At 41.0% G+C, this 10854-nt stretch overlaps 1 protein-coding gene across 1 annotated transcript in view; it reads right to left on the bottom strand.

The window, feature by feature from the left end:
- Nucleotides 1-1129: 1129 nt before the first annotated feature.
- The window catches only part of zanl (zonadhesin, like), a 34872-nt gene continuing 25147 nt past the window's right edge, over nt 1130-10854 (bottom strand). Inside the window, exons 40-52 of the mRNA XM_079668969.1 lie at nt 10623-10831; nt 9720-9864; nt 9356-9603; nt 9152-9281; nt 8863-9064; nt 8026-8187; nt 7604-7734; nt 6665-6867; nt 6443-6578; nt 4056-4196; nt 2834-2927; nt 2361-2404; nt 1130-1437 (exon numbers count right to left, since the gene is read on the bottom strand). Of these exons, the coding sequence (XP_079525095.1) occupies nt 1382-1437; nt 2361-2404; nt 2834-2927; nt 4056-4196; nt 6443-6578; nt 6665-6867; nt 7604-7734; nt 8026-8187; nt 8863-9064; nt 9152-9281; nt 9356-9603; nt 9720-9864; nt 10623-10831 (1901 nt within the window). The 3' untranslated portion in view covers nt 1130-1381. The remainder of the gene's footprint in view (nt 1438-2360; nt 2405-2833; nt 2928-4055; nt 4197-6442; nt 6579-6664; nt 6868-7603; nt 7735-8025; nt 8188-8862; nt 9065-9151; nt 9282-9355; nt 9604-9719; nt 9865-10622; nt 10832-10854) is intronic.

Genomic DNA, 10854 nt, shown 5'->3' with positions numbered 1-10854 from the left:
TGTAAAAATTGAAAGGGAAAAGGTTCCCCACCCCTGCTTTAAATAATAATAAAAACCCTTGATTTATAACTTAACATCTCTGTCTCCTATTGATCTGAGTATATTATAAATAATAGCCAGTTAATTGAAGCATTATATTACAGGCCTTTGTCAGATGGTATATTACGTTGTTTCTTTCTGCTTCGAATAATTCTCTCTTTTTTCACCATACCCGTGTTTGCATCACTGATTATTGTTTTAAATGTTACACTTTAATGCTCCAATCTTTATGTTGTTAAAAAATAAGTCAAATTGCCCCAAAATATACACTTCCAATGTCAACTATTTCCAGAGGTGGGAGAAGTACTCATATATTGAGTTCAAGTTAAAACTAGAAGTAGAAGTACCAGAGTGTAGGAATACTCTGTTACAAGTATTCTGCATTCAAAATGTTGCTCAAGTAAAAGTACAAAAGTATTATCATCAAAATATTCTTAAAGTACCAAAAGTAAAAGTAGTCATTGTGCAGATTGGTCCATTTCAGAATAATATATATGATATGTTTTATAATGATTGATCATGAAAGTGTTATCAAAGCTGGTAAAGGTGCAGCTAGTTTGAATGACTTTGTATACTGCAGGGTAGCTTGTGGATTTACTCCAGGTGGAACTAAACTCTGATTTAACACTTGATTATATTTCACATCATTCATCCACATCTGTAAAGTTACTAAACGAATTTAGTTGAGTAAAAGTACACCATTTACCTCTGAAAAATTGACATACTCAAGTACAGCACAAGTATCTCAAAATGGTACTTAAGTACGTGAGTAAATATACTTAGTTACTTTACACCACTGACTATATATGATCAGGCCACATTTAGACCAATCGCCATTCAGAACATCACGCAAGCAAGTTTGCGTGCGTTAAACTGTGCCACCTGTTCTGAGTTTGGAGTCTGGCTTTAAATTCTTTTTACGTTTTAAGTAATGGACATCAGGAAACAACTTAAAACAGTGAGTTTTAACTATTTTTATACAACAGGGAAACGGAGTCTCCAGCTGCTTTAGCATCGAGCGGTGAGTACACTGTTTCCATATTAACTTGATCTCCTGCTGATGACACTGTTCGACAAAGACAAACACACGTTTGTCTGCACGCATTTAATTCCAAAAAATACATTACACTTAAAGGCACATTTTTCTGTAAATTAAACGTACACATCTGACTAAAATTACATTCTTTAAAGCATAAGTTAATACAGCAAAACACATGAACAATATCTATAATATTCACAACACTTCCTTCATTTCTCAGTTGTATTCCTCCTTGCTGCTGAATTATCTTCAGAACACATTTGGTCTCATACAGCAGGTGTTTGTTAGATTCAGGTAAACAGCTCACATGGAAGTTACTTTTTCAGTCTTTGGTTCATCCATGTTTGCATATGGGACACCTAAAAAGAAAAAAAGATAGATTTTTAGAACTGCACAGATGATCGCATCAGTAATTATATGATAGTTGATCACATGTTTTATTGTAGATGTTCATAAAGAAGTGAAATCTGTCTACAGGCATTCAACGTTTTAGGAAATTCCCCTTGAATTAAATAACTTTGGAAATTAGCATAGAGGTCAACATTTCGGTGTATTGCATACAACAAGCTTTGTGGCCAACACACGTCTTTGATACTTAACAAGTTTTGTTCAGCAGGGTAATCTCCACATATTAACGCCACTTTGTGATTTTTTAATCGTATGTGCAATCAGCAGAAATAAAAGCTAATATAGTGCTATAAACAAACTACATTACGGTCGCACGGCTACCACCGCTAAGCTCAAAGTGGGCTTGTGTCGGCTGGATGACGTTTGGTAGTTTAATTGGTTACTTGTTAGGGTTTTTATGACAAGTAGAAGCTTCAGACATTCAGATGTGTTTTATGTCGTGGAAAAAAACTTGAAAATCTCATAAGCTTATGTTAATCACAGACCTCTTTACCACAAATCTGTTCAAAAACGATTTACTTTGAGTGATGAGGAAACCAGAAGTGATAAAATGCGAACTCCTTTCCGAGTTTTAGGAGTGTTGTTGACATATTTAATGTCGTAGTACAAAGCGCGAAAATCTCGTAAGCTTGTGTTAACCAGAGACCTTTTAACCACAAATGCGTTCAAAAAACGATTGACTTTGTGACGAGGCAACAAGAAGTGGTAAAATGCAAAGTCTTTTGGGTTTCAGGGCTCACTACTGCACCACTTTATTAGGAGACTATTGGTCCTAATAAAGCAAATCCTTGTATCTACTTCCCCTTTTTTATTCAAAAGACTAACATGACATTCAATTGGGCTAATTTCCTTGAACAATAATGAAAATTCTTACTTGCTGATGTCAGGCTTAGTTTTTTCCCCTTGCTCTTGCTTTTCCTGCGAACAGAAGATAACAGATGTGAGTGTTTGAAAGAAATGAACGTGATTACAACATTTGTGCCTGCAGGGGAGGTGGTAGATATGGTTCGAAAGTAAAGGTAGAGTGAAGTCAGTCCCTCCTCAGTGCTGATACAGTATGCTCCCAGAAATACCCCAAAAAGGTGATTACACTGTAATTTTATCTCACCCCCATAGAGACGACTGCTTTCTCTGAATTACATAAACATACGACCTGCAATGAAATTCATTTGATTTATTTATATTTGCCTTGGTTAGAGTGTATTCAGTCTGTTTGTAGAGGACAGCAGCAGTTTCCTTTGGCTGTGAAGTGTCAGTCAGCAGTCATGCCACGCAGAACCACACATCTATTCACATCCTTCTACACACAAACGCTTTGATAAATGCCCATAATATCAGTGTACTTACTTGGATTTTCGTCTGCAAACACACACAATGGCGGTCACAATTGCGATGGCAGCGACTGATGCCAGGACTGCGATCAGGATAATCCACTTGGTTTCTGAAAAAATAGAATGACGAATTAATTGAACCAAAACTTTGACTCTTTGCTTCTCCAAAAAAAGGTGAAAGCTAAAGACACTCAGTCAAAATGTAGTTTAAATCTCTTTCATACATCTTCCTTATTTGTAAAACAGAAAATGGCTAGTCTGTTAGTCTCTAACACTATTGCTAAATAGTTAAATACAGAATAGAGGAATTATTTTCTCCAAAACAAAGTATGAGTAATTAAAACTTATAACAACACAGAATAAAGCAGTCCCATGTTAAAACATGTTGTTTTTCTAATGCTGTTTGCTAGACATAGGATACAGAGGCAGCAAGCTAACCGCTAAAGCTTGTTTAGCTTGTTTCCTTGATAAGATCCAGATGTTCAGAAGGTTTTGTACAGGGAGCTGAATTATCCATGAAAATATTACCCTCTACTCTATAAAAACAAACAGACATATTGAATACAACCAATTCAACACTTAATAAAGCAGTATCACGTTAAATATCCGTGTTTTCTGATGCTGTGGCTGCGAGCTAACCGCTAACGTTTGTTTAGCTTGTTTCTCTCTTCACTTAACATCCAGACATCAGGAGGTTTTTTTACCGAGACTGTACTTTCCCACAAATATATATAATTCCTCTCCAAAACAAATGGACCCATTGAATACAACAAATAAAACACTAAATAAAGAAGTATCTGTTTCTCTGATAAGTGCACTCCTAAAAAAAACAGCTTAGACCAATTTAGCTGGTCAGGCTGGTCTTGAACCAGCAAGACCAGCGTGTCCAACCTGTGTCCAACCTGTGTCCAACCTAACTCCAGCCTAACACCAGCTAACACCAGCTAACACCAGCTACCATCTTAAGCTGGTCTATGCAGTTTTTTTCAGCAGGGTGAAGCTCCTGCTATCTCGTGACTAAAATCGTTCATCTGGTTAAAATAAATATATAGTGTAAAACAATCAAGGGTATGGTAATATGGCATTTAAAACTGAATAAAAAGTAAAATGATGACAGCAGAAGTATAATAAAGAACTGTCACCTAAATATCATAGTTTTTCACTTGTCATTGGTTTTGTAAATCGAATCAGTAGAGAAACTTTTTTCTTGTAGCATGATTTTATTGAGCTTTCCGTACCCAGTCCTCCTCCAGTTTGTGTGATCTCCACCTCGCAGTTTGTTCCCTGGAATCCGTCCACACACAGACAGGTGTAGGTGCTGTTGCTGGCCTCCTTACACGCTCCTCCGTTCAGACAGGGGTAATCCAGACAGGGACTCGCTAAACACAGAACAAAACATTAATAAGTTTGATTCTGTTTCTTTCTCTCACAATCATCTTTTTAGCATTTGCGGTGTTGCAGTACTATACGGAGCCCCTAAAGGGAAAAAAAAAAAAAAAAAAAAAAACAGACAAAAAAAAAAGTCAGGATAACAGGTAGTATCTCGTGCGCACAAGATACTTTCGCACAAGATTTTTTTGGGGAGAAAGTTACCGGTGCGCCAAGGAGGAAGTGAAGCGCACAGGACACAACCATTTCATTGCAGAGTGACTGTTATGTTTACGTGGGGAAATGACAGTGCATTATTTGAGATATATTTCGTACTCAGACTTCACTTGAAGGACATTTCGGCCAGGGGTGTGTGGTCACTCCAGGAGGCAGCGGGACGTGTAACTCAGAGAAGAGCAGCACCAGCGCTCAAAGAGCTTTTACGCACCGCCTTCTGTGTTTACCTTCATTAAACAGCTATAAAGAGTGACCACAGGCTGTTACGTTTTAACCACACACTCTACACACACACACCGAACTGCCCGATTACTCCCCCTTTTATTAGTTTTATGAAGGAGATCGCCGGTCATCAGGACGCATGGTGGGCGGACTGAGACTAAAAATCAGCCCGGGAATTTCACCCTGCCCAGCCGACGTAAACTGTCAACGGGGGGGGGGGGCAGTCCGCCACTGGCTCTGTGTGTGTGTTCTGAGTGTTTGTTTCCCTATAAAGCAGCTGCGGGGGAAGCAGGTACTCTGCGAGTCACGGACATTAATTCATAGATCAAAGCAGACTGGTTTACAAACTCTCCTGTTTTGCCAATCCGGTGCTTAAACCAATAGCTCTACACCCCTGGCCGAAATGTCCATAAAATTAAGTCTGACTTCAAAATATAGTCTATCTCAAATAATGTATGCTCTGTCATTTCCCCACGTAAACATAACAGTCTTCAATGAAATGGTTGTCTAATGTGTGTTCCACTTCCTCCTTGGTGCATCGGTAACTTTCTCAAAAAAATAAAAAAAATAGTTTCCCTGACTTTATTTTTTTTCTCTCTCCCCGTTTTCTGTTTTCCATGCCCCTTTAGGGGCTCCGTAGTACTACATAGGGGTGAAGAAATATAAAAATGCAACAGCGTGATTGACAAGATGTATTTTACTTTTCATCCAATTCAATATGTATGGCTAGTTATATCCATATATAATCATTTTATTTCCAAAATTAAAGGTAGGGTAGGTAAGAATGGAGAAACCAGCTCGAGTGCGCTATAATTACAAGTACACAACCAGAAAAAATCTGCCTCTTCCTTCAGACTTCCTCACAGAGCCCCTCCTCCAAAACACACAAACGCGCACGTGACCAATGAGGGCACGAGATAAGTTTGTGCACAGATGGAAGGCTGACAGGCAGGTAGGCCATCCAGTTATTTTAGCCGGGCCGGCTCAGATGATTGGTCGTGCTTTTTACAGTACTACGGCTTCCACAGATGACATAGTTTTATGTATTTATTGTCAAAGCATTTAATATATTAATCGCTATCGGGATGTTAAGAGCATTCCATAGAATATAACAAAAAGTGTTTCTGAAGTGAATTACCTACCCCACCTTTAAGTATTTTTTGGGGAAAATATGTGCATTTTCATCCTAAAATATTTGCAAAATGTTACATAATTAAGTTCTTATAGTTTTGCCGAAATGCACCGTGGCTCAGTCCCAGCTGCAACAGACACCTGTAGTCCCTTTACGCTTGTCATCCCCTCTATCTACCCAGGGCCGCCCCTTGCCAACTTGTGGCCCCACGCAAAGTTATATGATGAGGTCCTCTGTGTCGCGAGCGTCGACGGGGGCGGGGTGTGTGTGTGCTAGTGGAGCCTCTGTGGCGCGCTTACACTGTAGGTGTGCCGCATTTGCGCTTCAGATGAGGCTCCCTCCGCAAAATGAAGAACCCTCTGCCAGATGAGGCCCCCTCCACGAGGTGAGGCCCCACGCAGTCTGCGTGATCTGCCTGAAGGGAGGGGCGGCCCTGTATCTACCCCTTTCAAATCTACCACTCTGATAAAGGCTAAAAACCAACCAAAATGTAATTTTTTGAAAAAATCAGATTAATGTCACAGATTTTGCCATCATTCATTTTGGTTATGTTTTTTCTTTGATGTGAGAAGAATCACATTGTGGCAGAATATGGGCTGAATCAGTAGACTTTACACTGAAATGATATTGAGTAAATGATAAATAATTATAAGCAAAAACACGCACCTCTGTAGCAATCCCGTTTGAAGTCGTAGATGGTGCAGAGGTACCCGCCCTGGCAGGTCTTGGCCTGGCACACGGCGCCTGTGCTGGTGCATTGACAGGTCTCAGAGCAGTCCTCAGTCACAAACTTCTCCCCCAGCTGCAGGAGGGAGGGAAAAGAGTTGAAATAAAATCACATCATGACATTGTGACACACAGTGATTATAACTCCATAAGGCCTCTTACAGTGTAGTATCTGTTGAGGAAGGTGCAGCCACACTGTGTGTACGGCACACAGATCCCCTCGCTCATGACGAAGCCCGCGGCACACTGGCACCCCTCCACACAGGAAGTGGTGTCACACTCAGAGGGTGCTGCCAGGTCGGCGCAGGAGGCGGGGCAAGGGGACATACAGGTGGTGTAGGAGCTGTTGGCGTCACAGGAGAGGGCTGGGGGAGAGAGATAACACAACACCATCTCGTGTGAATTATTGTGTGTGTTCTTTATATTGTTTTTCATAGTTTTTTGAGGGGGAAATCTATGTACAGACTGTTGAAATCAGCTCAAGTTGTGGTTGCATTTGATCAAATTCACATAATTGCAGTGGTGGCAGAAGTACTTAGATTGTTTACTTAAGTAAAAGTATTAATACTACTGTGTAGAAATTGTCCGTTACAATTAACAGTCATGCAATGAAAGTGTAACTTAAGCAAAAGTACAAAAGTAAACATAAATAAACTATATTAACCTGCAGAGTAACTAATGATGTCAAATAAAATAAGTGAGTACAAAGTACAATATTTGCCTCCAAATCGTAGTGGGATAGAGATATAAAGTAGCATAACATGGAAATACTCAAGTAAAGTACAGGTCATTTAAATAAGGACTTAAGTACGGTACTTGAGTAAATGCACTTAGTTACTTTCCACCACTGCATAATTGTGACTTAAACAATTATTACCACACAGCTACTCTACTCTTATTGACTTTCATACATTACAGACAGTATTATGTCTGTGACAGATGGAAGAATGCATCAGAAGCAAGTATTCCCAAACAGTCAGTGTTACATGAGTCCAGGTCCAAACAAAGTCCTCTTTCTACCATGCGTCTGACACTGAGACCCCTCTGGTGTTCCCCCATGTTGTGAATGCAGGGTGACTCTGTGTGTGCTCAGCCTCTCACCACAGCCCAGCTGCTGCCTCCAGGAGCCCAGCTTGACTCCGGCCTCCTGACAGGTTGCTACGTACGCCTCGTAACTGGCACAGCGCAGCGCCGCACTGCCCTCCTCCGCACACAGGTCGAACACACAGTCACTGCAAACACACACGCACGCACGCACACACACACACACACACACACACACACACACACACACACACACACACACACACACACACACACACACACACACACACACACACACACACACACACACACACACACACACACACACACACACACACACACACACACACACACACACACACACACACACACACACACACACACACCGGTGTGAGCAAATCCAGCCGACTTACAAAGCATTAAACAGAAAAACTGTACTGTAACTCTCTCCGGTTCCACACACTCCACAGAATACTCACTCCTGGTAGCTTTTAGGTGGCAGGGCGGCATGGCAGACAGCAAACGGGCCCTTAGAGTCAGACAGCGCTCCACACTGAGCTGCACTGTTGTAGTTATCGAGCTGAGCCTTAGTGCAGTCCGATGTCTCAAACCCTGAGTCTGGATCAGTCTCCACCTCTCGTCTGGAGACAAATAGCCAAAAGGATGGAAAGATAGAGGACAAAGAAAATAGTTATGGCAAAACAATTTTTCCTTTCCATTTTTCCTTGTCCGAGGGTCTAAGGACAGAGGCTGTCGTATTCATATTAACTGTAAAGCCCCCCTGAGACAAATGTGATATTGGGTTGTATAAATAAACTTTGAGAAATATTTAAGGTGTCCCGATATCTGTATACCAGATTACCACAAAATGTGGATAGAAAACCAAGGTTCAGAGATTATGAAAATGTTTAGGTATATTTCGTACCCAACATAAAGACCCTCACCTGTTGTACAATGTTAAAAAATAGTTTTTGATAATTTGTCTTTTCTATAAACGTATTCAGTAACTTCTTAAAGTGTTATATTGATAAATTATTAACTAAGAGGTTATTACTTAGGTAACGCAGACCTCTGCCAAGGCCTTTTCGCAAGCTTAAAATGTATTTGAGAATCCTGCCGGTGATTTGGATCTCCTCAAAATGTTTACTGGTTCTTCCTATCCCAATGCTACACCTTTCCGTCCATAAACTACCACTTATTTAAAGTCAAGAATGTATCCCCATTTCAGGAACCTTGGTGTTTTCCAAGTCAGTCAATATCTACAGCTTTAGAAGGTGTATTTACAGTTACAGCAGTGACCCTGGTGGTGGTCCTACCTGTGGATGTGGACTGTCTGAGGAAAGTTGGAGATCTTCACTCCCTCCGCCTGTCGGTCACTGACCCTCCAGCTCTCTCCAAAATTGTTCAGGTTCCTGACCACTGATCCGTCTGGCTTCATGTACTCGTTCCTGGTGAATCCGTCGTAGTTTCCGCACAGCCCTCTGACGGAGTTCTTATAGGTGCTGGGCAGAATGATCTCTGATACAAAGAGAGACAGAGGAGGGGGTTCAGTGGATTCACAAACAGGCCCAGTCTGTCACTGTGGGCAGTTTCTTCTTCTCTTACCTCCACGAATGTTGCCGTCAAAGCGTACAGTGAGTCCGAAGTCAGTGGTGAGCTGGACCTGCCTGGAGTTCATGGTGATGGTCAGACCATCGACTGGACTGAGAGGAGGTGCAACACGCTCACCATTCACCTACAGAGACACAATATTTCAGTATGCACTTTTTACTACAGGCAAAACGAAACAGAAGAAGAAAAACTACGTACCAGGACGGTCTTCCTCTGCAGGAAGCGAACGTTGACACCGTAAACGTCGATGTACATCTGATCTAGGAAGGAAACCCTTCTGTTCCCCCCACGCCTGATGTTCTTCCCCCTCACCACCAGGGGAGCCATCGAGTTCTGCAGGTTGTGGCCCTGAGCCAGGACGTAGGTGTAGGGCCCTTGGAAGTGATGGGCGAAGCCGTCAAATGTTCGGAAGTGAGGGTCCCCAGAGATGCTGCACTTGTCGAACTCTAGATGATAGTATGAATGAAATGGTGAAAATTAGTTATGACTTAAAAGCAATACTTCTATTTTCCGCCTTGTTACAACATGTTGGATTACTACAGGTGAAGCGTGGTGGACTCACTGGTGGGTTTGCAGTAGACGTCTCCATATTTGTCCAGAGCACACACTGAGTTGGAATTGCAGGTTTGTGCCTTGCATGTGATTTTGCCACCGAGGTCACAGATGCACATGTCAGTACATTTTTCTGTCAGCCAAGAGTCTCCAACCTGCACACAAACACAACACACAATTTATATATAATATAAATACAATGATCGATTGCTCTGTGTAACAATCTTTATATGATTGAAGTCATATTTGTGGAGCTTCAGTTGATGGTGATAAGACTGACAACAACTTGCACCACCGACTGAAGAATAATGTACAAATTGTAACTCAATAAAGGTTCAATGGAAGCGTATTGTGATTGCATGACATTTATACATTGTTGTTATTGGCATTGTTCAATCTGAAGGATTGTAAAAAATGAAAGATCTGAATATATTGTACATTTTAAAGAAAGAATTACTTGCATTTAAGTTAAAAAAAAAAGAACATATTGTACTGTAATAACTGAAATAACTTTAATATTTGAAACTAAGTATGTCATTTGGCATTTAGCAGGTCAGCTAAAAATGGAAGAAATGTAACATTTGCTTTAAATAAACTTTTCCTTCCATCATTTTGTAAATGTAAGATTAAATAACATTAAATATCATAGATTTTTTAAATGAAAATGCCTAGGAATTGTTTTGGAACTAGTACAGTAGATATTACTCTTTTATCTTTAATCAATCTATAAACTTTCTTTCTTTGGGTCATGATCCCAGGCTGGAAACTACAGATACTGATGTTTTTTTCTGGGTCCATGCTCTATTAACTCTATTAAGTTCATCTGCACTTTTAATACTCTGTGTATATTTAATGTTCTATATTATCAGATCCTGTTCACAGCAATCGGCCAGCAGCAGTGTGTTTCACTCACATCGTGGTACTCTCCATCAGAGCCCAGACAGCCACATTTGTCCAGAGGAACACACTTGGTGTCACTGAGGACGTATCCGGCATCACACTGACAGCCCTCCACACAGGAGGTGGGGGGGAGGTGGCAGGACATGGGGAAGAGGTCTGAGCAGGTGGGGGGGCAGGGGGCGGTGCAGTCTGAGTAGTGGCTGTTAGGAGGGCACGGCATGGCTGCAGAGAGGGAAAATTAAGTA

Source organism: Notothenia rossii, assembly GCF_949606895.1.
Source record: "Notothenia rossii genome assembly, chromosome: 3".
Lineage (NCBI taxonomy): Eukaryota > Metazoa > Chordata > Actinopteri > Perciformes > Nototheniidae > Notothenia > Notothenia rossii.
The sequence above is the reverse complement of the archived record's forward strand: the minus strand, read 5'-3'. Positions and strand labels throughout refer to the sequence as shown.